General features: G+C 37.8%; 1 protein-coding gene across 2 annotated transcripts in view; it reads left to right on the top strand.

The window, feature by feature from the left end:
• The window catches only part of LGR4 (leucine rich repeat containing G protein-coupled receptor 4), a 94230-nt gene that overhangs the window by 53295 nt on the left and 13451 nt on the right, over positions 1-27484 (top strand). For both annotated transcript variants that reach the window (XM_045557702.1, XM_045557703.1), the window contains exons 3-8: positions 16358-16429; positions 17878-17949; positions 23546-23761; positions 24574-24645; positions 26419-26487; positions 27357-27428. In XM_045557702.1, coding sequence (XP_045413658.1) covers positions 16358-16429; positions 17878-17949; positions 23546-23761; positions 24574-24645; positions 26419-26487; positions 27357-27428 — 573 coding nt within the window. The remainder of the gene's footprint in view (positions 1-16357; positions 16430-17877; positions 17950-23545; positions 23762-24573; positions 24646-26418; positions 26488-27356; positions 27429-27484) is intronic.

Here is a 27484-nt window from a genome sequence, read left to right as displayed (position 1 = left end):
GTATTGGAAAATAACGTGAATGTTGACTTACCCCTGGTTTCACAAAAATTGCTCTAAAAAAAACTTTGAAAGCTAATCACAAGCCAAACCATGCGTTTGAAAGAATGAGGATGTACCTTCACAATAAAAATGAAATAAGAAATGTCAGAGTGAAATGTCAGAGATATCAACTGTCAAACTTAGTACTTAAGAAAATTGGACATTTCATGCTTAATAACCTATAGTGAAGAAGTATGTGCAAGGAGCAGAAGCCTAAATAAAGGCAGTATATTTACTTAAGACTGTAGGATTTGGGAAAGGATTGAGGATTAGCTTCCAGAGTCTTGAAGGACACATAGGAAGGAGTAAGCCAAATGAAGGTGGATCTAAAGGGTACTCCAGGAAGAACTTCACAGCCTATGCAAAAACCCAGAGGTAGAAATTTCAGAAGTTTAAGGACACATGAAGGGGCTTGTTATGACAAGATTGAAGCTTAAATATAGAAAAATGTCAGGAGATGAGGCCAGATCATGAAGGATCTTTTTAAGATAAGGAGTTATACTTTATTCTGAAGGACTTTAATTTGATGTGAGGATGAGTGATAGGGGAAGAGCCTAGGATTTGTGCTCTGGATAACTGGATACCATTTGCTGACACTAGGAACACAGCCGACCTGTTGGGAGCCTGAAGGATTCAATTTTACAAAGATATGATGGTAAATAGCATGAGCTTCACAACGTACACACATTTATTCCCATAACTCTGTAAGGAAGTCAGTTTCACAAAGGTAGAAGCTCAGCTGAAGAGGTTAAGGGCCTCGTTCAAGTTCATGGACCTGGTATGCTGTTTTGCTGGGACTTGAAGTCAGGCCTCTAGAGCTCTGTTCTTTCCGAAACACTGTAAGACATGATATATATTTATTTTCAGGGAAATATCCCATCCAACTTTTTCAGTGAAATGTACTTTAGGTGCTAACCAGTTTTATCTTTACATTTAACCTACTTTTGAAAGTTTTATAGCTTTTAAACATTGTTACCCAGTGATTCCACCCCCGTCCCACTTTGAGAATACAAAAACATAGGTTCTGGCCCTAAATTCAATACATGCCAAGTTCTGAAATCTTGGAAAAGTCTTGATTTTTATACTTTTCCTAGTCTTTGAAATGGGACTTTTCACAGGACTACTATAAAGGAAAAATAGATTAATTTATGGAAAAGTACTTTGTGACCATAAAGTAGTATGTCCATGTGAGGTGAGGTGAATTTCACTAATCATCTTAAACATTGCTGCATTTCTTTTTCTTGAAGTTTTTGGAGGAGAGGTGGTTTTGTTAGAGGATAGGAGTTGGAGTAGGCCAAAATGGGTTTCTGTCAGCAATGTAAAAGGAAAGCCAGAGTTTTTAGAAAACATTCATTTAGCATTGACAGGATCAATGCTAAATGTTGCCTGATGTAATGTTGCCAGAGATATTTTTGTTCTCCTTTGGACTTGTCAGGGCATTGGTAGCCATTTGGGGAATGGCTGAAATTTGAAGTGAAAATGATTTAGTTAGAAACAGCAGAAGGAATATGCAACTACTTTTCCGTAGGCTATCACTGCAAAATCTCTGTGGCTGTTACTTTGATGTGGCAACAACAGTAGAAGCCATTGCCAGCTCTGGCAGGTGGACAATTATTGTTTAAAACATACTATATGACTAGGATAATTCCATTTGTTTCGAAACATAATTTGACTTTGGGAGGCTTTGCAGTGCTAAAGTGAAACTTAGGTCTCTGAGTACTAATTGAAGATTGTCATTTCGTTTCATCTGTGTGGCAATTCTAAATGGAGGCACTACTTTACAAAAGAGGACTAGCAAATAATTTGAACAGGGAGGTTGGTTTAAAATCAAATCAAAACAGGGGTGGGTCAAAATTAAATTGTTTTAAATGGTTGAATTATATATATAAACATAGATAATATGTACATATCAATTTCAGCTATTCAATCCATGTATATAATTCAATCCATATATAGTAACATATATAAAACATATAAGAGCATTCTGTGTGTATATATATAATATTATATATCAAAATAATTTCAGACTTTTAAAAGCTTGCGAGCATAATTTTTCATATACACTTCACTCAGATTCCCCAAATGTTAGCATTCATTCTCTTTCTTGCTGTCTGTCCACATGCACACACAATATATGCAATTTTTTTCCGAACCATTTGAGAGTAAATTGTGGACAAATCTTCACATATTGCAGTGTTTATTCCAGAAACACAAGGATATTATCTTAAATAACCATAGTATAATCAATCGTCAGACTCAGAAAACTAGCTTTGATATATATTATCATTTGATCTGTTATTCAAATTTCAACAGCTGTCCCACTGATATCCTTTAGAGCAAAAGGAAAAAAAAACATCTTGTCTAGTATATAATCCAGAATCACAAATTGCATCTGATTCCTGTGTCTCAATAATTCATTTTAAATTTCTAAAACTATTTTTTCATGGTTTACCTGAGCTAATGCTAAAAACTTAATTATGTGCCAAAAACTTAGTATACACTACCTGATTTAATGTTCACAAGGCCCCTATGAGGAGTTTATTATTACCGATTTACAGATAATGACATGGAGGCTTTAGAAAGGTGGAAACCCTTACTGTGGTCATATAGTAAATAGCAGATCCAGGAAATGAATCTTGGTTAATCTGATTCAGATCATTGTTCTTAATCTCTATGCTATAATGTTGCCTTGAAAGACACAGAATTGGAGGGAAGCTAAAAGGGCCATCCACTTCACTGTTACCTGCAGCTTTAAATAGGTCTACAGTTATCAGAGGTGATCGGCTGCCCAATATTTCCCATAGTAAGTTCACGGGACACATTTGTTAACAGGAGTTCTTCCTAAATAAGATGTTCTTGTTTAGCCATACCCTTTTACAGATGAGAATATCAAGACCTACTAGTAGTTAAGTGGCTTGCCCTGAGTAACATAGTGTGTAACTGAGCCAGAATTAGACCTACAGGGTTCCATGCCATTGCTAAATATCCTATGAACTTTTATATGTCTGAGATATATACGTAGTCTTGAATAATCTTACTGTGTTGTTTAGAGCTATAGAAAGTAGCTACTGTTCTCTTCTAATATTTAACAAGGAATTTCCTTTGCTTCCAAACTAAAGTTTGACTCACTTAAGGTTTACTCCGTTGATGAAACCTTCTCAGATAAGCTCTATTGACTGAAGTAATTTCCCAGAAAAAGCAGAATAGTTCCTCAATTGCTCTGGTGATGTTTGTCAGTTAAAAAAAATCTTTGGAAGCATTCTCTTGTTCCACTTCGTAGCCTTCTGGTAGGATGACTTGGGAGCAAAGATCACCACCACCCTTACTGTTGGGAAGTAGGCAGTGAGCTCATAGAGGAGTGTTGCTTGTTTTATTCCTGTCATTCTCTCAAATGTGTCATTTGGGGAGCTTTCAGATTAGAGAGTAAGGGTGAAAAGAGAAAAATGGGAAGGGCGCTTGTACTAACTGGGATCTACTACGTGCTGGATAGGCCTTCCTAGGACATTGTTTTGTTTTAACTCATGAAACTGTGCGAGCTGATTTATTCCCATTTTGCTGATGAGGAGGCTGAGTTTTTCTTCCAGAGAGGTTAAGTAACTTGCCCAAGGTTACATGGCTCATGAGTAAGGGAGCCTGGTGTCAATCTCAAGTCTGACTCTGCCCTTGCAGATGAGGAAAGACTTATAGACCAGTCATTAATTCAACAAACTTTTGTTAGGTAAAGCACTGTGATCAGTGCTGAATTAAATGGAATTCTTGTTTCAGGGGAGAGGAACAGTGTACCCGAGTGATGGGAGTTCAAACGAGAAGGGAAATTACTTTTAGCAAGAAAAATTGATGGCATCTCTGGAGAGCCTTGAGGGATGGAAGGAGTTATTCATGAGGAGATGTGCAAAGATGTGCAGAGGACCATGAGCAAAGGTGGGAGATAGACTGGGATAGGTAGTAAAAATGTTTGGTTTGGTTGCACTGTTGAATTCCTGAAAGGAAGTTATGGGATAGAAACCTAGAAAGGAGTTTGGGGCCAGATTGAGGACCTTTCTTGGCAGACTAATGGAGTTTGAACTCTTGATTGACTGTTGAAGTTTTTCAAACTAGGGAATGGTTTGATCAGACATGACTTTCAATAGTTGTAGTCCTATAGCGGAGAGTTTGGAGTTGAGAGAGGTCAAAGAGACAAATGAACACGCAAATGGAGCAATAGTCCAGGTGAGAATTATGAGAATCTGAATTAGGGCACAGGAGAGGCAGGGAGAAGGAAGAGGGAAGGTATGCAAAAGATGTTACGGAAATAGAATCAAGAGGATGTCTTGGCTGGGATCATAGCGGTGACATCATTAGCATCTAATTTTAAAATTACCAGGAGTCTGGTGGTGCTTTGACAAATTAGAAACAATACAGGAAAAGAAATTGTTTCAGAAGACAAGCTATTTTGAATATACATATTGAGTTCAGATGGGATTTGGGTGGGGGCATCTGGAAATATAGGAGTAGAGTCTGGAGTAGAGATTGATGGGTATAGATTATAGAATGGAGTGTCATGAGTATAAATTTGGGAATCTTTTATTTTGAGGTGATTACTAGAAACATTAGATTGAAAGAGCTTAGAGTAGAAGAAAAGGGAAGAAGGCCAAAGACAACTCCTTGGGAAACATTTGAATCAGGGTGTGGGAAGAAAACCGAGTGCCAGAGGGGCAGGAGAACTAGGGCAGAACCATGCCCCAGGAGCTGTGGGAGGAGAGGTTTTTCACAAACAAGTGAGGGATCAATAGGGATGTGCTGGAGAGAGATGCCTGTGGCCAGAGCGTGAGAAAAGGCTTTGACTTCTTTAAGTAGTTTTAGAATCGCTTCAGTAGGGTGGTGAGAGTGACTTTTGAGTAAAGAAGATCATCAGGAAGCAGGCATTTAGGGACTGCTAGTAGGTGGTTTTTGGTTTGTGCAGAATGGATAAAGCTTGGACTATGTACTGTATTTGACAGGAGTCCAGGGTTTAAGAGACAGAAACCCAGTAAAGGCATAAAAGAGGATTTATTGTTTCATGTAGAACTAGAAAGTCCAGAGGTGGAGTTGGCTTCAGATGATACTGGATCTCAGGGCTTAAAAATTATGAGAGTGTTCTCATGCTCTCCGTTTCTTAGCTTCGATTGTCTCTATTTTTGCGTTCTGACTTTGTTCTTTCCTGTTGTGAATAGCCTGTCTCCATATTGTGGGAAATACAACCTTCAGTACATCTTTGCATGTTGACACCCAAAATGCATATCTAAAGTGTTCCTCACTGCTTTCAGCAGGAAACTCCTAGGTGGACTCTGATTATCCAGACTTGTCTCATTTGCCTGTCCTTGAACCACTCACTCTGTTTAAGTGCAACCAGTGTCATGGACTCATCACCAAAAGGACTACTTAGAGTGGAGAAGTTCCCCAGAGGAAGCAGAAGAAAGGAGGAAGGAAGACATGCTGGGGAGAAAGAAACCATAGTTATCACAGCCCATTAGAATCTAGTGATTTGGGCATCCCATGGAAAATGTTTGTTTAATTGGGTCAGTCTGAAATGAACAAAAGATTGCTGAAGCATAATGAGTCCCAGTTAAAGTCTGGATAATATGAATTTGTAGTGGAACCAACTAGATCTTTAACTTTGTCCTATAGTCCTTAGCAGCCCAGGAATGTAGGCGATGTACTCAGAATTTGGATTGGATGGATCAGGATTTCACTGGAGATTAAGGGAAATCAAGCAGGAGAATCAAGCAGTTCATTATTAAACTGTTGGATGTGGGGTTCAGAAAGCATAGAGGGGCAAATGAAACCACAGTTTGCTGGTTCATTTATTTATTTTAATCAAAGCTGATTATTTCTTGTTTGGCTAAATGTAGTAGTGACTACAAGTAAATGAAAATGTATTTGATTTTCTACTGGCATGATTAAATTTTCCAGCAAGGAAATAGGCTGTCATTTCTTTCATGTATTGCCTGCTCTTAGTCAAGCCATGCTTATTCAACAAAATATTACGTGCTTTCGTATTAATAGAATCTTTGACTTAGAATTTGTTCATTATTTTCCCCTGTTCATTACCTGTTATTTGGACTATACATATACTTCAAAGATCATTAGGAGATACTGGAAATATTTGTATCACAGATGCCCTTGGCTTTAAGAAAAATGATCATAAATTGTAAAAATGCTTAATAAAAACTAGACTTTTAAAAAAATATAAAATTGGTGAATACTCATTTTTAAAATCTGGATGTCGAGAAAGATAGAGAAGAGAGGAAGAATAACCACTCATTATTTTACCACTGAGAGATAACCATGGTTAATATTTTGTTATATATCCTTCCAGACTTTTCTCTGAGTATATGCAATTTCATTTTAAAAATAGAATTTTATGAGACATACCATTGATACTGTATTTGTCATAATATTTCCATATTAATACATCTTTTTATCATTTAATGAATACATAGTATTGTTTGGATGCTTCACATTTTATGTAATCAATCTCTTACTGATCAAATGTTTATTCTTTGTTATTACAAACAGCAATTTTAGAAACATTCTTATCCAACCTAGTCTTTGTGTATTTAATGTACTGTCTTCCATTGTGCTTTTACTATAGCCTGATGTACTGAATTTAGCTCTTTTCTTAAATTCTTATATTATAGTGAGATTTGACTATAATGGAAAACTCCAAATAACAGTGGCTTTAAACACATAAGGCTTTATTTTACTTACATATATATGAAATCTTCAGCCTGGTGACCTGGAGCTACAATGGTACATATCAAAGTTAGCAGAGGTGTAGGGCCTGATATTCTGCTCTGCGGTTCTTTGTGTATAGCTCTTCCGTGTCAAGATGGAAGTCACAAAGTGACTGTCTGCTGAAGCTGCAGCCATCAAGACCCAATCCTCATCAGTAGGAATATTGAAGGAGGCAATAAAGAAAGGGATATTTCCCAGTAACCAGCTTCCTTTAAGAAGCCAGCTTGAACATCCCATATGGTACTTCTGCTCACATATCATTGGCTAGAACTTAGTCACATGGGCACACTTAACAGAAGATGCTGGGACATAGGCCCTTTGAAATGGGCATATTGTTGACTGGACTAAAATCAGGGTTCTAATCCTAGGGAAGGAAGGAAGAATGGTTATTGGTTAGGCAATTAGTTAAGATACTTCTGGCAGCAAGTAACAAAACTCAATTCAAAGTATCTTAACCAGTAGGGAAATGACCTCATATAACAAGGTAATAGAACTGTTCCAGGGTTGATTAATAGAGTTGCTAAGCCATGTCATCAAGAACTCAGGATCTGTCCTACTTCCTAGTTTACTCTCCCCAGTTAGGGGTGTCCCATGGCTGTTGTCACTCCGCATAGAATATTCAGACAGGATGGCATCCAGAAGGAAAAGAGAGTCTCCCCATTGAGAAGAAAAGCTATCTTTCCTAGAAACACCCAGCAGACGTCCTCTCACTTTATTGACCAGAGCTGGGGTTACAGGTCCACTCCCAAACCAATTACCGCAATGGGAACAGCATGGTGGGTTAAGGCCAATTGGAATTTACTCACAGAGCTGAGTCATGTGAAGCAGGGAGGAATGTTGGAACAAATACAGGCTTTCTCAGGAAGGTGTGAATGGGTGTTAACAGTTCCTCTCTATACTGCTCACATTTCTACCTGTTTTGTACAGCCCATTTTGAGCCCTTTCTGCCATATGAAGCCTTCCTTGGTCTTTCTTTTTCAAACCCCTCCTGCACTCTCTCTAATCCTCACCACTTAGCACCAGATTGTATGCCTTGTTAGTTTGTGCTCCAGGTGTGTCAGTGTGTACTTGTCTCCTGGATTCCATTGACTTCTTTCTAAGGAAGGGCAGGGCCTCTGTTGTCACACTTCTATGTGACGTTTGCTGATAGTAACCATATTTTTGAAATTGAAATTGAGGAAGGACTTAAGGCAAAGGATTTCTTCTCATTTTAAATATATTGATGTAAGAAACCTTATCAGTTTATATAAATTCCATTGAAATTTTATGATTAGTGAACTGTTCTTATTTAAAAGAAAAGAAGTGAGAAATGTGCTGGGATTACTCAGTACTTCCTTTGCCGTACCTGTTGTACTTGGCCTTATAGTAGACACTCAATAAATATTTGTTGGTTGACGTTAGCTGTCAATTTTTTTAAAAGCTGCAACATTATTTCCTCACATGGGTGGATATTGCATGTATTTATTGCCAGAGGACAAACGACTAGGTTGTTAGGATAACTTTGCTCAGGAAATGTAACTATTGCCAGGGTTTTTATCGATTTACCTGTAAAATAAAGTCTTCTCTGAGTTACTATAAGAAGAAGTAGGAGACACAAAGGCCAGTTTGGTGCAGGTGGAACTTAAAATTTCTTTGAATTAAATAAAGATCTTTCGTGTGTAAAAAAGTTCTAGATGGCCTGTAGACCAAGTTTTAGTAGGGACGTATTTTTTGTTAAGCATTGCTACTTAGTTTTTATGCATTTAAATAGAAATATATAATATGAAATATTATATGTGAAGTTTTCCCTTCTCTGTGAAGGAAGACTACCTTAAAAACCTTTGAAAATTTCCATGATAATATACATAAATGTTCTTAAAACATACCCAATTTTTGCATGCACTTTCATAATAGTTATGTGAAGATGCAAAAGTCTTCCCTAGTATGTGAAGAAACAGGGTAATTAAGACATTGTTAGTTGACTTAGGACCACTCGGATACGCTATATCCGATGAGATTTAACCCTCATAGAAAGAATGTCCAAGGGGAGCTATAAAGGATGCTATTGAATTGTTAGCCCTCTTTATTCACTAAGAAAGTAAAACATACTTTGGTCCTCTTAAAGTCAATGGTAGAAAATAACACAAAACAACATTGTTCTATTTCTAGGATTTATGTTAGTTTATTTACATTGTTTTATTTCTAGGATTTACATTATTTAGCTGTGCTGCAGGACCTTGGGCAAGACAGGTAGGAAACAGAGGCTCACATCCCTCATCTGTTTATAAAAAAAGAAACAAAGAAGCCAGGAGGAGTGAGTGATTTTAAGGGCCAATATAGGTTGAGTATCCCTTATTTGAAATGCTTGGGAGTTGAAGTGTTCTCAATTTTAAATTTTTTAAATTTTGAAATATTTGCATTTCAAATCTGAAATTCGAAATGCTCTAATGAGCATTTCTTTGAGTGTCATGTTGGTGCTCAAAAAGCTTCAAATTTTGGAGCATTTCAGATTTCAGATTTTTGGATTAGGAATGCTCAACCTGTTTTCATTAATAGAATAATAAAAACAAAAAGGGCTACACAAATGTTAGCTTTTTATTTTATGTATATAGATACCAAATAAGCCTGAAAGGAACTAGTATGCCTTGTTTAGTTTTTATTTCTCACAGGAGCCAACATAGTTCTGAGCACACAGGCCTTAGCATATCAATAAATATATGGCTCAACACTTTTAATAGAAGTATGCAGCATTATTGTGTCTTTTGCTCTTTAAAACAGTTGCCAAAACTTTGGATCCTGCTGATTTCAAATTATATTTAATAACACTGCCAAGTCAACCTCTTGTTAAATGCTTTCCTGTGACCATACTTGGCCAGGTCAGTTTTGAACTAGAGATGTCCTCTCTGAAGGCCATGTCATGGGCTGCTGGTGGTACCTGTTATACTTTGCAGGTGACATGACACTGTGGTGATCCACTCACTTAGGGTATTTAATTGCATCCCAGGAGAGGCAGCCTGGACGTGTTTGGATACAATCTGTGATACTTCCTATGCATGGCTTCAAAACTAGGTGTAGAAAGAAAAGGTGAGGGAAGGGAGAAGACATAGCTGAAGGGTAGGCAAATGTTGATCAGAAGGGAGGGGTGGTGCCCAAAGTATTTTTTAACTTTTAATTTTTTTTTTTTTTTTTTGAGGCAGAGTCCCACTCTGTCACCCTGGCTAGAGTGCAGTGGCGTCAGCCTAGCTCACAGCAACCTCAAACTCCTGGGCTCAAGCAATCCTTCTGCCTCAGCCTCCCAAGTACCTGGGACTACAGGCATGCGCCACCATGCCCAGCCATTTTTTTCTATATATTTTTAGTTGTCCAGCTAATTTCTTTTTATTTTTTAGTAGAGACAGGGTCTCGCTCTTGCTCAGGCTGGTTTTGAACTCCTGAGCTCAAACAATCCACCCGCCTCGGCCTCCCAGAGTGTTAGGATTACAGGCGTGAGCCACTGCCTCAAAGTATTTTTGAGTCAGGACTTGACCATAGCACGATGCCAGATAAGAAGGTAGGCACGGGAATGGTTGGGAGGCTACAGCCAGTCTCCTCTGGCTTTGTCACCTACTCCCCAACCTCTCCATAATGTGGTAGAGAAATTGCCATTCGTAGAGCTCTCTGTTGTTTGTGTGCAAAGCGTGTTTCACGCCTTACTGTCGCAGTTGCTGTCGCCTCCCTCTGCTTTCTCCGCCCCATGTCTTTTCACAACAGCTGCTGGAAGCTACTCAACCCTCATCTGCCCTCCCCCCAGCTCAGTACATATGTCTAGTCAGCGTATATATTGTATTTCCTACTCTGCTAATTCTTGGCTAGAATTCCAGCCAGATGGCTACAATGAAATTTCTGTAGCAGACCAGAAGAAACCCAAGTCCAGGCATTTCTCTGAGAAATAACACCAATTGGTTTAGTCTCTATTTCACACTTGCCTGTCTTGTTTGTTTAAATTTGTCCCCAAGTGAAGAAATCCCAGTCTAGTTCAGTGCATTTCGTGAAGGTATTAACCCCCTGGCCCAGATTATCTTCTGAAATGTGGCCTTCTCATTGATACCCACCATTGCTGGTGTCCCATATTCAACCAGCTCTCTTGCTGCCTTCCCTCTGCTGGGAGGGACAGCAGAGAGAAAAGTTCAGGTAGTGTACGCATTAAGAATAGAGGATATAATGGAAAACTCTTGCTTTTCAAAAAGCTTCCCCTTGAAGGAGCCCCTAATGTGAATTCATGGTCCTTATGAATAATAAATGCACACAAAACAGATTCATAAAGACATTACACACTGAGCTACTTGTATCCCATTTCCTGGAATGGTTCCAAATCTAATGGGAGAGCGGAAGTCTAGTAGATTGCTATTTCCCTCTGTCTCTCCATTCTCAGGCTTTGCTCTCTTTGCTTCTGGGACTGTTACAGCAAGCAGAATAAATAGGACTTGACTTGAAGTAAACTGTGTCCCCATTTGAAGTCCTGCTAAACTTGTTTTAATTCCGTGTGGTCATGTGTACAACACAGAGTGTGTTGAGGTACTACCGTTGACCAATGGACTGGTGTTCCCATGTTTAAAGTCCTTCCCCACCGTTCCTTAAGAAAATATACTCCCACCATACGTTCAGAAAGAAAATTGTTGCCCTGGCACCTGATTCTTTAAAATCTAGCTAAGGGGTTCTTTCCTGTTAGGAGAGTGAGGGGGAGTGAGGAAGTAGAAATGAAATAAGAGGAGTAAATATGCAGGAAAGGGAAGATAATCAGGAAGCTTTCCCACTCTTTAAGTAGTAGTATTACCTTTTTGAATCCAGAATCTTATATTGGGGCTTCATTGAAACATTACAGCAAATACCAACTATCTGGTATTAATATATGTAAGGTCTCATGCAAGGGAATACAGAATGAATGTGACCTAGTCCCTGCCCTCAAACAGTACATAATATCACTGAAAGAGATAAGTACATGGTAAGTAGAGGCAAAGTAAGACCCAATGAGAAAGCTTTGTCTAAGGTACCTGTGGAATCAAAGGAAGGTGACAGCATAATGGTTTCATGTTGGTGGTAGTCCTCACCTTGGACAACCTTAACAAGGTGTCAGTTGGCAGAAGCTGGAGTGGAGGTATTTCAGGCGAAAGAAACGGTGCGAGCAAAGAGTCAGAGGTGGAAAAGCATGATGTTTCTGGACGTAGTAACAGTGCTAAGTTGTAGGAGACAAGAAACATGGGAATAGGTGGGAAGGGAGGGATAGGGTCATACTGAAAGTTCAGCTAACTTAGCAGGGGAAAAAAAGAGCCTTTGGGAAAATGCTCAGTTGTACTTTATAAGATTTAGATCTCACAGTATTATAAGTAAGTGGTTTGAGGTGTGAGTCTTTGTGGAAGTTCATGGTAATAATCCAGGAGAAAAAAATCAGGATCTAAACTCAGGTGGCAGCAGGAAGAGTAAAAGAGTGGATGGATTGAAACCTTGCAGAGTCACGCTCTCGATGGTCCTTGGAGACAGAACGCAGAGTGGATGAGCAGTGATGCCTGGGACTGCCCGCCTTCTGTGGCAGAAAATCATCCCACTTTCACCCTTCTGTTCTCACTCCAGTGATTTTCTTTTTTCTTTAGGATTTCATAGCCATTGGAAGAATAGTAAAACATATTGACTATGAGACAAAAGAAAAAATATAAATATCATCATTTGACAAATTAAAAAGGACTTCTGGGACCAGCCAATAGGTCTTCAAGTAGTGAGAAACTAAGAAACCTGTTGGCTGTGACACAAAAGTGCAAACCCAGGCATAGATTGGGAAGTGGTTGGTTGCTAATAGAGGGCCATTGGCGACAAAGTCTTCCTTAGTATCAGCCGCCTCTTTTTCCTTGAGAGTTGCTAGAAAAAAAGCACAACAGAGAATGCTCTTTGTCCTAAGTGGCGTCCCAGTGAGTTTAGGGCATGCCCTACCCTTGGGCTCTCAGGGACTGGTCATCTTTGGCTATGGGAAGGATGGCACTGTTGGTCTGTTGGAAATTTCTCCATAACTGCAGTTCTGAGCTCCTAATGCATAGTTGCTCCTCATTAGCTTTGGTCTGCTGGGTGAGAGCCATGGATAGTCAAGGCTATTAACTTGCCCAGGTCAACTCTGCCCCACCTCTCCTCTCTGGGTGTTATTTCCTAACCTCTTGGGGACACACTAGAGGCATCTTGGTGCAGGAGGAGGTGGATAAGCATTGCAGCCAGCCCATTGCAGTCAGCCCGGCAAGAACTGGGATGCTGGCTCTTCCACTTAACAGCTGTGTGACTCATGCCAAGTCACCTAACCTCTCAGGGACTGGGAGAAGCAGGGCCATTGTCATGAGAAGATTGAAACGAAAGAATGTCTGATTCTTTCATACCACCTATCATTATCACAGTGTTTGCAACTACTGTGGACTCACAGTTTTTTTCTTCCAAAGATTTTGAGGCTTTGTCTCTGATGCTGCTACTTATTTAATTTGCTCTTTTCTGGATCTGAGCTTTTAAACACAAAGCATCCCTAAGGTTTACTCTAAGTACTGGCTCATGAAATAAGCCAAATGTGAAGAGGTTTTGGAAGATGCAATTGCTGAAGCTGCAGACCCTTTCCCAAGCCACTGTGCTTATTATTCATTAAGAAGCTTGGTAAACTTAGGTAGATATATTCCTGAGGGCTGCACATGATATGTTTACTCTAATAAGAAACTAAGTGATCGTGTGCCCTCTTGCACTGCATTATCACCACCCACCACATACTAGTAGTGTTTATTTCTCCAGATAGTTGGCTTGTATTTCAGGATAAGCCTCATGCAGAGAGCTCATTTTGTCATTTATATTGATGATAAGCAGAGGAGAAAGAGAACGCTTTTTGAAATTAGGTTACTTTAGTTTTCCCATGGTTTATAAAGGGGCAGAGATTTGGGAAAAGGAAGCAAATATTTTAGCTAATGCGGTTAAACACTCTTTTCTGTTGATAAGTTCAGACAATCAGGTGTTCTGCATTTTGCTACTTTCTTTGCTACTTTATAAAATACTCTTTTTCATGAGCCCAGCATAATAGGTTGAACTCCTCAAGGAAAGCCTATAAATACAAGGACATTCACAACTAATACGAGAGATGAAAGAATAAGAATCCTGTAACAACCTCGGTCTTGTTTATAGTGGTTTTTTTTTTTGGCAAACTCTGGCTTTGTAACACTGGTCATTTAGACAACCAGGAGGAGCAGTCCCCATCACAGGACTCTTTAAAGCACTGAGGGAGAGATGGCTGCTGCCTCCTATGGCCCTCATGGTGCAGTTTGATCTTTTTAAATGGGACCTTTTAAACACTTTACATTACAGCTATGAGCACGATCAGTTGAATTTAATGAGTGAACCTGAGGTGTAGGAAGCTCTTTGGGATTATCTGTGCCAAGCTCACACTAAAGTACACTACGGGATGCTATGGGGTTGAAATGGTGAGCATTTTTGAGGAGGAACTTCTGAGAAAGCAGTTTCTGGCTGGTGAGTTGGTTGTCATGTTCGTGGGTGGTAACAAGTTATGAGATGCATGCCTTGTTCTTGAAAGCACATGTACTTGGCCTTCAAGACTAATGTGCAAGAAACAACCAGTAGAAGGCAACCTATGAACTCGTTTACTTATGAGTCTAACTGTTCTTGCATAGGGCATGTTTATAAGAACTGAAGCTTTCAAGGGAAGTAGCACTGCAGTTGGGTGTTTAAGGGCTGAAAATTAGGTTGCTGGGTAAAGCATTTAAAAGATGGAGTGGTAAAGCTGACTAGTCTAGAACCAAGAGGATTTGCCAAGGGGAAATATTTTTAAATGGAAGCACTGAAGAGGCCTTAAGACCATCTTCTTCAATCCCTTCTTTTACATATAGTGCACCCCTGGGAGGTGAAAGACCATGAGGCTGATGGCACAGAGTAAGCCTGGATTATGGGAAGCTTCGAAAGGCTTGCAGTGTAGAGCTCAGGTGCTAGCGTGCCTTGTGAGAAGCAAAGTGCATGGTGAGAGGGGTTTTCAGGAAGAATTTAGTTTAGGGGCATGAACCCTGTGTTAAACTTGTGGTGTTGCCTGAGAATCCAGCATTGTTATTCGTGCCATTAAAGAAATAATTCTATGTACTCACCCCTTTGGTGTCTGAGTCCTCTTGGCTGTTTCGCTCTCCTGTCTCCTTCCTGCCCCCCATCTTCAGTATACACATCTGTCTGTGTTGCTGGTTAAGGATCAAGTACTACCCTTCCCAGGGCCATTTGCATTTTAATTGGGACACATCATCGAGATAAAATAGTGCATCAAATAGAGTTTCAGGCTACAATGACTTCAAATTTTAAGGCTGGTGAAGGATCCTTCCTTGTGTCCCTAAAATCAGGGTGTGTGAATGGAACAGATCACAGAACCTGGTGTGTAGGGAGAGGATGTTGTGTGTCTGTCTGGCACTTAGTGGGCACTCTTATTTGTTCATGAATGAATGAAACTTTTTGGTGAATGAACGAATTGGTGAATGAGGCTTAGGGGTGCAGGGTTCTTAGAAAACAGAAAAGACAGTGGAAATAAACCCTTTACAGGAAGGATTATTAATGTTAAATTTTATAAATTTTTAAATTATAAATTTTAAAAGGACTAGGTGACTATGTGGTCCCAAGAACATAAGGGGGAGAGAGCATTCAAGAGAAAAAAATTATAGTTCTAGAATCTAGCTGCTTAGGGGATATTGCTGACAGAACCAGCAACCTGGGAGAGTCCTGTGTTTGATCACATGGACGCTCAACTGTCATTTTTGAGTAGATACTTGAAAACCTTCCTTCACTTCGTGTGAGTACAAGTTAGGTATGTGAGTCCCAGTCCTACTTCCTGCTTCTTCTCCCTAATTTCTTCTGTTCAACTTTTCCATCCATTTTTCTGTGCCCAGGGCTCCGTATGAATTGTGTGTTCAGATTTCCTACAAAAGGACCCAAAGGATTCTTATCTTTCCTTTATTTCACTCTTATTCCCACTTAAATTTTTCACTTCAAAATTTCTTCAGGAAAATGCTTACTTTAAAAAAATACATAGGCCATTGTTTGGAAAGTTAAGCTTGCAATGACTCTTACTTTTTGCCTCTCTTTTGCACGGGCTATGCTGCCCTGGGTTATGTAGAGATAACAAACTTGCTTCCCAAAGGCATTCTTCCTTGACGAACTGGTTTGCTCTGTGCTGTATAAACACTCTTGCCTGCTGACCAGTAGTCTGCATTTATGAGGTCCTTAGAAAACACTGCAAGCTGCAGAGAGTGACCATGAATAGCAAACTTAATTTGGTTTAATGTGTTTTGGCTTGCTTGACCTCACCAGAATAAAAATGTGCCTGCTTAAATTATTGTATTCGGACTTAAAAAAAAAAATTCTGGAGACATTTATCTCATTGGAAGAATCTTGGGATCATTTTAGCAAAGGTTTAAGTCCACGTTTAATGACAGATAGGCTTGAGAAATGTTTAACATAGAGCTTTAATCGCAGATTAGATTATTGTAAGTTCTGAATTTTAAGTCTGAATTACTGTTTTTTTCTCTTGCTACTTTTTTTTTTCTAGACAATTGGCTGGCAACGACCTTTCTTTTATCCACCCAAAGGCCTTGTCTGGGTTGAAAGAACTCAAAGTTCTGTAAGTAATGCAATTTTAGAGTTTCACAGCTGGCTGTGTATTTTCTTTCTGCATAGTCAACATGCTTGGAACTAGGTTAAGCACAGTTTCTTTTAGCTCAGGATTAAAAGATTTAAGGAGTGGCCAATGGGTAGTGTGGGAGGCTAGAGGTTGATTTAGGCAACCTAGAGTCTAGATAACAAAAGTTAAAACTCTAAATAATAGATATTCTGACCTCCAGTATGTTACAATTGAATGTTAGGCTTTTTGGGTGGCTAATGCATTTAATCAAAACCATATTTAAGCTTTACTGGTAGGGTTTTGTTTCTACCTATCTTATAGCTATAAGAACTTTGAATTAGTCAACCCTAAGAAGAAAAAGGCTTACAGCAGCTCCAAATGTTGAAGTCATTTTAGAGCTAAAGGGAATTGAGATGCCTATGGTTTTTATAGCCAGTGAGGGATCAGGAAATAAATTCCTGGCAGTAGTCAGGAGCTTGGAGTGTGACAGATCAGGAAACAGGTGACCTGCCTGCCCATACTTCTACCACTACCTCACTGGGTGACTATCAGCAGGTCACTAGACCTCTCTGGTTCAGTAAACTAGCTGGGCCCTCTACCTCTTCCATTCTGTGGTTATGATTCATGTCAGGCAGTCATTGTATTAATGTGACAGGAATGGCTTTAGGCAAAAAGTAAAAGGATTTCATTTTCAGTATGGAGCTATGCCTCCATTCTCCAGGCCCAACTCTTAGATAATTATTTTATTTTTATTATTTTTGTTTATTTATTTTTTATAAAGTCAGAGTCTTGCTATGTTGCCCAGGCTGGACTCCTGGGCTCAAGTGATCCTCCTGCCTCTGCCTCCCAAGTAGCTGAGACTTCAGACACATGCCACCACGCCTGCACCCAGCTACTACCTGATGATTAAAACTCTGTTTTTGCCCTGGCCCTGCATGCACTGAGGACATTGCTGCTGTTCCCTGACAACTCAGGGTCTGCTATCCTCTCGATAAAATTGGTTTTACCTAATGTCCTTGTTTTTGGGCTCTGCTTTATTTGAATTTGAAAAGGCATTAGAGATTCCAATGGGATTGCTTATTACACCTCTCAGTTAACTTGTTATACCTCCCAATTAACATTAACAGTCCCCAGGGGGATGAACATTAACTAGGGTGCCTTGATGCCTGGGAATGAAACAGCCCCTGGAAATGTGGATTAGCCAGCAGGTCTTTGTTGGGAGATGGCTTAGGATAGCAGCATAGTTTTCATTTCTGGCTTTACAACAAATGCTTCTCGATTTCTTGCAATTCTCTTATCTTGGGTGCTTTCTACCTCCACCACCATCCTCCTTTTTTTTTTTTTTTCTTCCTATTGGAAATACTTCTGTAAATAAATGGCTCTGAATTCTTCTAAGAAAAAATAGTAACAATTGCTTTGTTACTCACTAACCCAAAATTTCCTTCCAGAACCCTCCAGAACAATCAGTTGAAAACAGTACCCAGTGAAGCCATTCGAGGACTTAGTGCTTTGCAGTCTTTGTAAGTAATTTTTTGGTTTTCTGCATTCTTAAATCATTGGGAGACCACTCTGGCTGTTAAGTGCATGAAGAACTAGCATCCTAGAGAAAGAGGAGATTTATCCTTTCGTCTGAAATAAAAATGGGGATGACCAGTGCAGTTATCAACATGTCCTTTGGTGAGGGAGAAGGAAGGGGGTAGTTGTTTACCCCCTCACTTGTCTTAGAGGCTAAGAGAAAGCTACTGAGCATTCGCTGCTGCCATGCATTTGTACGTGGCTGGTGATCAGCACCTCTTTGGAACCAGAGTTATATGTGTGCAGAAGTTCTGAAGTCTTGTGCCCTGTAGAGAAACAGCCACAAAGAAGTTTGTTTCAGGTGATAATGATAATCAGGACAAAATGATTATAGTTCCTCATTTGGTGAAGGGAACCTTCTCAAAAAAAAAAAATTAAAGAAAACGTATTCTTCAAAATAAGGAACTCTGTTAGCTTCTACTAGAATGATGAATACACATTTGCATTGCTTCACTTCCTGTCCTAAATACTAAATACAGTGAGACTGGGGCATAATTCTCAAAATGTGGCACTTTGACCACACTTTGCAACAGGATTGCTAGGAGATTGCTAAAACGCAGATTCCTAGGCCATATCCTAGCAGTAATATTTTCTGTTTAAAAGTAGGGTTCAGAAAGTTGTATTTTACAAAATATCCCTAGAACTGCTCTTAATTTAAAAATTGGAATAGTTAGCACACTTATGTGTGCTGGATTATAAAATTTCATTTTAACCCCATCACATATTTGTATACTAATCTGTTACTTGGGTTTTTTATTGTACTGAAATAACTGCAAATATAAGCTTTTGCAGGAAATACGTGTGAGTTAGAAAACTTAGGGTGAAAATGATTGAGCTGCTTGTCCCATCAGTTTGCCATTGTAAAGCCATAAAACTGCGCCAAAAGATACCACTGGAAATTGTAAATGATAGATTGCCATTTGATTTTAGATTAGATATTCTAGTAGTTAATGGGAAACGAATGTGAAAATAAGAATATGTATTAATAAAATATATGCTGTAAAAGTTAAACTTTAAAGTATGTCTAGTGTCATAAACAAGGAGTATCCAGGGTATTGGCCATTTAATTTCTAGTTTAAATACAAGTTTAATTTAAGGTGGTTTATATTAAGTAGCTCACTTCACTAAAATGGTAAGCTAGGGCATATAAGGATCTGTTTTTCACCGCAGCTAATTAGGTAGGTTCCTAGTAGACTCTAAAAATGAATCGATTGGAATACTTTCCTTCGCAAAAATGTTATTTTGCTGCACCCTCTCTCACCTCTGAAGAATGTACACAGAGAGAACCATCTGACCTCTCTTGGACCTGAGTTCATTAGGCATTTTAAATAGTTCTTGTTTTCTTTTGCTTCTTCAGAATTTCATTTTACTTCAAGACCTTCAAACTGAATTGTTATTTCCTAAGACTTAAAAGTCAAAATACTTGACCATTTTGCTAAAAAAGAGAAGATTAAAATATCATTTTCAACTTTAGAAGAGAAAAATTACCAAGAAAACATCCAAGTAGATTCTGTCTAATATGTGGTCAATAAGTACATTAAAGTGCATGACATACTTATTGGTAATGTAGATGACTGAAGTGGTGTTTTTCACAGAAACCGTAGTTTTCCCTCTCTAAAACAACGTTTTTAAAAAGCATACTGTGCTCATCAGTCACATGGAGTGAACTGCTTAGTTTAAATTATCTCCCAAATTGGGATGGGGCTAGGGAGTGGAGTCAAAACAAACTCTTAAGAGGCATTAGGATGTTTTCATATATATCAGAAACACACGGAACTGCTCTGTGTCAGGCCTGTTTTATTTAAGAAGGAAATGTTCATGGGTTTGTTAGCATAGTGGGTGCAGTGGTGCAGTTAGATACAATTGAAATTCTGTCATGGTGTAAAACAGTCTTATCAGCACTTGAGTCAGTTTGAAAATCTGATCTTCAGACCTGAATTACACGAAAGATTTCTTTGTGGTTTTGAATAGTGCTTGAAAGGAGCAAAGTTCATTAGGGATTGAAATTGACCAGCAGTGGTTTGATGCTAGTATGTGCTTGATGATAACTCTAAAATCTGAAAGTGAATTGTTGGTGCTGGTAAAGAGGTAGTATGTGATGGCCTCTGCAAAGCCATGAGAATGGCTAAGGCATTACTTGAGCAGGATATTAAAATGACATGTCAGAATTAGCTCCACTAGGATTTTTCTTTACATCAGATCCCATTTTTATTGAATATTAAAGAATCTCAAAGATTAAATTTCCTAGGTTTTCCTCAATAACCTTAAAATATGTTTATAACTATTATATTTACATTATTTGATAAGTTAGATATAGAGAAAGGAACCTTTTGATTACTCAGATAGGTGTTTATTGATAACAAAGACTTTTTCAACAGTAAATATCTTCATTTTAGACAAGAAATTTTAAAATATGCAAGTCTCAGATATAAAATAGGCTTTTAGAACAGAAGTACATTTTTCAAGACAAAAATAAGGGAATTTAGTTAATACATCATTAACCTTTTAATAATAAAATTGCACTTAAATAAAATAAAGTAATAGTTTCTCTCTTGCCATATGGAGTTTAAATAGTAGAATACCTTGAAGAAGCCCACATAATCTTTCCACCTTGTGAGATATCTGATGCTTCTTAGCATCTACTCAAAGAATCAATTATAGTATTTTCTTGGTCTGTTAGTTAGGATGAATATTAATAAGGTTATTGGTACAAAGCCACAGTCTGAGAAAGTTTCTCTGTGGAGCATTGATCTCAGTCTAAGTGCAAACTCTTTATCTTTATGGGTGTATCACCACACCCACATGTGAATTCAGGGATAAGGATTAACCATGTGAGTCACCACAAATTCTTTTCCTCATTTAATTCCTTATTTAAGGGTTCCATTGTTTTATAGTTCTTCCTTTTAATCCTTACTTGTACGAGACTTTATAATTTTGGGAAATTTTAGTATAGGGTACAGAATATAGTTTCACTACTCTCTTAGCTCAAAACTCACCTGGTTATCTTGCTATAAGTTATGGCCATCCCTTTTCATTGATGGTAGATGGCACAGAATTTAGAATAGCTTAAAGGAGCATACAACTGAATTTATGTTAAAAAAAAAAAGGTATAATTTTTCTTATTATAGTATTTTACCATATCTTAAGGAAACACTTTTACAGAGAGGACTTAATTTTAATGGGGTATTGTAGCTGTATTTAGGGATGCATTACTCATTATTTTATTGAATATGAATACACATTATCATTCGTATGATACAATAAGCAATTTAAAATTTTCAGCTACGGTGACACTGAGAAACTGGAGAGAAACTTCAGTTTGTAATTAAAATACAATCCAAACTCCCTGCCTGGCCTATAGAATCTGGACCCCGTTTACATCCCAAGCTGTCTCCCCGGGTCCTCCACCCCCCTCCTGTGTTCTAATCACTCTGACCTGGAAGTTGTGAGATCACACCAAGTTGGTTTCTGCTGCTAAGTCTCTGCCCTAGTCCTTTCTTTTGCCTAAAATACTGCTTGCCCAGTGTCGGTTTGGACTTTTCCTCATTTTTCAGGCCTCAGTTTAATTATCACCTGCTTAGAGACACTTTTCCTAACCAGTGCTTTTTGAATAGCTACACTCCTCTTCAGACTCCATCACTCTTTATCTCAGTACGCTATTTAGTTCAGATCACCTTTTTAAGTACTCTGTAATCATTTTGTAATTTGTTTATTAGATCGTATGTCACCCTGCCCCACCAGAATGTCAGTCTTGGAGGACGGGTCTCATGCCTGTCTTGTTCACTGTTTTATCCTTTGTGCCTAACAGAATGCTCCATTTAAATGCATTGAATGAATTGCAGATAATTAAATTATCTACAAGTATAATTTAGCTTCATTATTATTTAGTTACATTATGTGCTTAATTGTATGATTATATGTTTAGTGTCTCTCTCCTCCTAAGAATGGATGTTCCACAAGGTTGTGAGTTGTATTTGTGTGTGTGTGTGTGTGTGTGTATTTGAACACATTCCTAACTACTCATTAAAGCAAATCTGCTGAACAGCTCTGTGGCCAGTACTTTGCCAATCTGTTACATAGAGGTTACCTGTCTCTTCTCAGAGTAAGTTCTAGAAAGCTCAAGGAATAAACAAGTTTAAAAACGTGTGTTTCTAGGCAGATTCTTAAGGCAGCTGCTCAGTATCTTGAGCTGTCCCTTTTTGAGTGTTCTTTCAGTTATCTTGACACCGTCAGATACTCCAGGACCAATGATTGGTCTTGAACACCTGCTACTCTGCCTCGAGGGAGGAGAATACATCTGGGGCCCGGGGCAGTTAATTGGGAGCTGGGCCCAGAACTTGCCTGGAGGGAAAAGGGACAATTATGTAAGGAACTGAAGTTTGGAGCAGCATAGGGAAATAGGAGGCACAAAAAAACACTCCAAAACCCAGAATTTCCTGAATGTGAAAACTGCCAAACCCTATTTCTTTAAAAATATGCTGTCATATTGAATTTTTATCAGTTTTTTGTGCCTCCTAATTTTCACAAAAAGTCCAAAGCTGTGAGGCATGAATATAAATGATGAACATACATCAATAAGGGATTTGTGAGGAAAGTTGTGATTTGCCTGGCATACACCATCCTTTATCATATTAATACCAGGTTGTCTTTGTGTGGAAAAGCAATTATTCCAACAATTACGCCTGGTTGTGCCAACAATAATACTTAAGAACTTAGTTGCCAGATTCGCAGATGGGGACTTAATTTTAAGTATGAGTAATTCTATTAGTAAGGTGTTCTTAATTCCAAAATTTTTGGAAAAATTGAAGAAACTTTAAATCCACAATAAAATTGATTGGAGGAGCTGCTTAATTTTTCCTGTGGACAATTTGGCCTTTTCTTAATGGCTGTTAATTTTGGCAAACTAATTTTTTAACGTAATTGCTACTAAGAGAAGAGGAGAGGGTTGCTTTGCCGGTACATGATGCTTATGTTAATATTTTTAACTTGCCTGGTGGTAATAAGGATGATTGAAAATCTATTGGAATGGTTTGTTGCTATAAAAAATTGTAACCATTTTCTAATTCTTCCCTTTGGTACCAAATCAGAGTAGCAACTAAATTTAATGTCAATTATTAGTTACAACGTAACATTGGAAGTAAATTTGGTCAGCTTAGTTTCTTATTGTTGTTTTTCTGTATTTTTAATAGGTATACTCTGAAACATAAAATTCCAACTTGAGCTTTGAGAGGTTTTTTTTTTTAAATATATCTTTCTACTACAAAGTTACTTTTAAATAAAAGATCGTTGAAAGTTATAGATTTGGATACATGTATCCCTTTCTTATGAAGGAAGGGAAAGAACTGACTTTCGTATACTGGGGTCTTGGAAAAGTTATTAGATTTTATGAGGAGCTCTGATGAAATTAATGAAATAAGGGATGCCATGGTCATGGTCATTTTTATAAGTCCTTTTTGTTTTGAAAGCTCAGAGTTGTGTGAGTCGGATTGAGTCATTTCCCTAGAATTCGTTACTGATCGTGGTTGTTTCTGTTTCTGTCAGGCGTTTAGATGCCAACCATATTACTTCAGTCCCAGAGGACAGTTTCGAAGGGCTTGTTCAGTTACGGCATCTGTGGCTGGATGACAACAGCTTGACAGAGGTGCCTGTGCGTCCCCTCAGCAATCTGCCAACTCTGCAGGCACTGACCTTGGCTCTCAACAAAATCTCAAGCATCCCTGACTTTGCATTTACCAACCTTTCAAGCCTAGTAGTTCTGTAAGTATCCGTTTCTTTTAATACTATATATTTGTGTCAATGGAGGGGGGCAGTAACAGGTTTCTGGTGACAAATTATTATGCAAGTACCTCACTGATCATGCTCCTGTATAGTTAGTGCTTGGGGAAGCTGCCTTTATACAAGATTAAACAAAATTAGAATTTTAAAAAATAATATCTGATAATGTTGAATCTCCCTAAAATAAATGGCCATTTATAATTACGAGAAGAAATTGAGTCATTCAACAAATAGCTTTTACTTGTGTTCTGGCAGGGTACTTTCAATGTTAAAAGAAGTGAAATAGTTTTGAGATCCTCATAGAAATAAATTTCAGGGATACTTTTTGTTTTCAAACTTTTTGACTATGTGATCCTTGTGTTTTTAAATTTTTAAAACTTGGATATGATAAAGTGGCATTTCCTTTCAAATCTGTTACCAGTCTTACTGGTATAAGCTATGCACTTCCTCCATGCCATTACTCCGTCTCCCCATTGACAGAGCTTGTCAGAGTTTTGCTTCATATAATTATGAGCTAATCAGAACTTTTATTTTGATATAAGCAAATATTAAATAATCTTCAATGTGTGCACCATCTTTCCATTAAAGATATTTTGTCTTTCTATTGGTATTCTATGTTCAGTCTGTAGCGTATACCAAGAGGTAACTACCCAATGCCATTTTATTATCCATAGTCAAGTGTTGACATGTTTAGCTGTACCATTCCTTCAAAACACCAATTTAGACACATAAAACACTTATAATAGTTGTTATTGGGAGATGTAAAAGTCATTTTGATGCTTTTTTTCCCATAGGCATCTTCATAACAACAAAATTAAAAGCCTGGGTCAACACTGTTTTGATGGACTAGATAACCTGGAGACTTTGTAAGTATATTCACATTTTGGCTAATCATATTGTGATACTGATAGTGCAATTTTGTACTCTTTTGCAGAAGGAAAAAATATGGGTCTTGAGTTCAGCTCATTATTAATTCACTTTAATGTGTGACTAAACTCTTGCCCTCAGATAACCCAATTATGAGTACTAATCTAAGTTTATGGTTAACAATGGCATATAAGTGCAAACATCATGGTTTGCACTTATACGTGTTAAAAGCAGCTCCAGCTATGAAGATTTATATCTTTTAAAAAATGGGTTTTGTTAAATGTATGACAGTTTTGGAACTTGAAAACTTCTGAGGTGAATTCTGTATAGTTTTTTTCCATGATCTTAGTTGCCTTGCTAATTGTTAACACTGGGTTTGAATTCTGTTATCTGCTTTCACATGCTAAACTATAACAAATTAAGGTTTTATATTTTGCTTATGATACTTTTGTTGTTGTTTCCACTAGCGAAAGTGCTCAGAACCTCTGGCTGTTTCAGCTCTACGTTGCCCCATTATATAAGTAAAAGACATGGTGCAGCTGTGTGTAATTGAGAGTAGGGTCTTTATTTTTGTTGTTTTAGTTTATATTAGTTGCCTTTATTCAAAGCTACATAATGTTTGCTATTGTGATATAGGAAATGATTCAGAGAATGTCCCAATTAGATGGATGAGTAAAGCTTGATTGGAATGCTTAGGGTTTGTAGTATTTTATTCAACTGAATTTTCTGGTTAACTGTGAGTTAATGAGAAGACTTAAAATCTTTTAGGACTCCATTAATTCACATTCCTGTCTAAACAATTAGAGGATAGTAAACATCAATGGATATTTGAAAGTTGAAGATCTTGAGGAAGACAGTTCCACACTCAGTTCTCCTTTGCTAAGTGTGCAACTTCTAGTGTAACAAATAAAAAATTTAAAAAATAAAAGATCTCCTGATCCTAGGCCATGTATTCTATTCCAGGTATATTAAAATTAAGCCTCTTCTTCCCAAGTAAAGTTTTATTTGCCATTTTTCCTTCTTTGTAAAAGAGGAAAGCAAAATAGGTCTTAAAGGAGCTAGGCTTTTAATTCTGATTTACTCTTCATTCTGAAATCAATCATGCTAATCATATGCCAACATGTTTCTTTATGTTAAAAACATTTCTTTATATTAAGAGAAATTAAAACTTAAACATTCTCAGAACTAAGACTTTTTTTAGTACAGATTACTGTGGCTTATATCTCTCCTAATTAATATAATATTTTTAATAATTTGCAACCTGCATGAGGACAGTTGTATGAATCCATCCTGGTCCTTCTCCTGGTTGTTTTTATCTCAGGTCATCATGCTGATGGCAGGGCTGAGGTCAGCTGCCCTCATACCAGAATTTCAGAACACTCTAAACTCCAAATAGAAACCTCAGTTTCACACTATGTCACTTACAAATGGATATTCAACAAATTCTATTTTGTGGTGAATTTCCTGAGAGAGATACCATTCAGATGATTTGTTTATTTAATGCATCAGTAATATGTGATTCTGAGAATTTTTTGTACTTGTAAATTTATTGACCTAAAAACATCATGGAAGAATGACTTTCTTTCTACTTAGTATTCTAAGAAAAGGTATAAATTCAATTATGCTTCTGCAGAGTTTTGAATGACAATATGGTTGGTAAAGAAAGATTACCATCCAGGGGATGTGATTTTTTTAAATATATCTGTACCAAAATGCCTTCTGAATTGTGACCACTGTTCAATATTTTTACATATTTTCTCCCATTTTTCTAGGGATTTGAATTATAATAACTTGGAAGAATTTCCTCAGGCTATTAAAGCCCTTCCTAGCTTAAAAGAGCTGTGAGTATTCCTTTGTTCTCTTTATGCCTTAATATCCCTGGCAAGGAGATTTTAGAACATCTTTATTCCATTACATACATCTATCTATAACATACACACACACACATAATCATACAAATTAGATTGTGTTCACTGGCACAATTTCGAGCATAGATTACTGCATAGGGTTAGATGCTGGTGAAATAAAAAGGCATGATGTATGGTCTCTGCCTTTCCAGAGCTTGCAGTCCTTAGTCTCACTGGGGAGGCAGACCATGTAAGACAGACAGCTGTTTCTAGCTAGAAGTCAGCACTGAATGAATAGAATAAACAAATCATTCCAGAAAAAGATCCCATTGAAGCTTTGGGGTCATTGGAAAAGGCATCACTAAAGGGAAGGAATTTGACCAGACTTAAAGCATGGAAATATTTAAGTAAATGAAAAGAATGAGGAAGCATTTTGGATGTTGGGTTTATCATAAACAGAGATAGTGAATGTCTGTGGCATAATAGGGATTGTGTGTCATGAGTTGACAGTTAACATTCGAGGATGCATTGCTTAACGACTAGAGGCTGCAGTGAGAGATTTTGAGGTTAGAACACCTTGTGATTCTTAATGGTCTGAAGTTCTTTGATGGTGAAGCAACAGATAAATGCATGTGAGGGAACTGATAGACACTAAGCTAAGCAGTAGTTTTAAAAAGAATTACGTATGGTCCTGAAAAAGATGACATGGACTTTAAATTCACATTCCCCACATTTTTGAAAATGTTCATGTAATTGTTATCGGTTGTATTTCATATAACGCTGAACAGCAGTAGATACTTGGGACTTAACTTATTTCACAAGAGGATAATGCATGTCAAAATACTTTTCTCCTATCTTTCTAGGGGATTTCATAGTAATTCTATTTCTGTTATCCCTGATGGAGCATTTGGTGGTAATCCACTCTTAAGAACTATGTAAGTATTTTTGAAAGTTTCTTTTAATATATAATTATGTAAAGCTATGTCTATAC

The sequence above is a fragment of the Lemur catta genome, chromosome 7 (genome assembly GCF_020740605.2).
Source record: "Lemur catta isolate mLemCat1 chromosome 7, mLemCat1.pri, whole genome shotgun sequence".
Taxonomy (NCBI): domain Eukaryota; kingdom Metazoa; phylum Chordata; class Mammalia; order Primates; family Lemuridae; genus Lemur; species Lemur catta.
The sequence above is the reverse complement of the archived record's forward strand: the minus strand, read 5'-3'. Positions and strand labels throughout refer to the sequence as shown.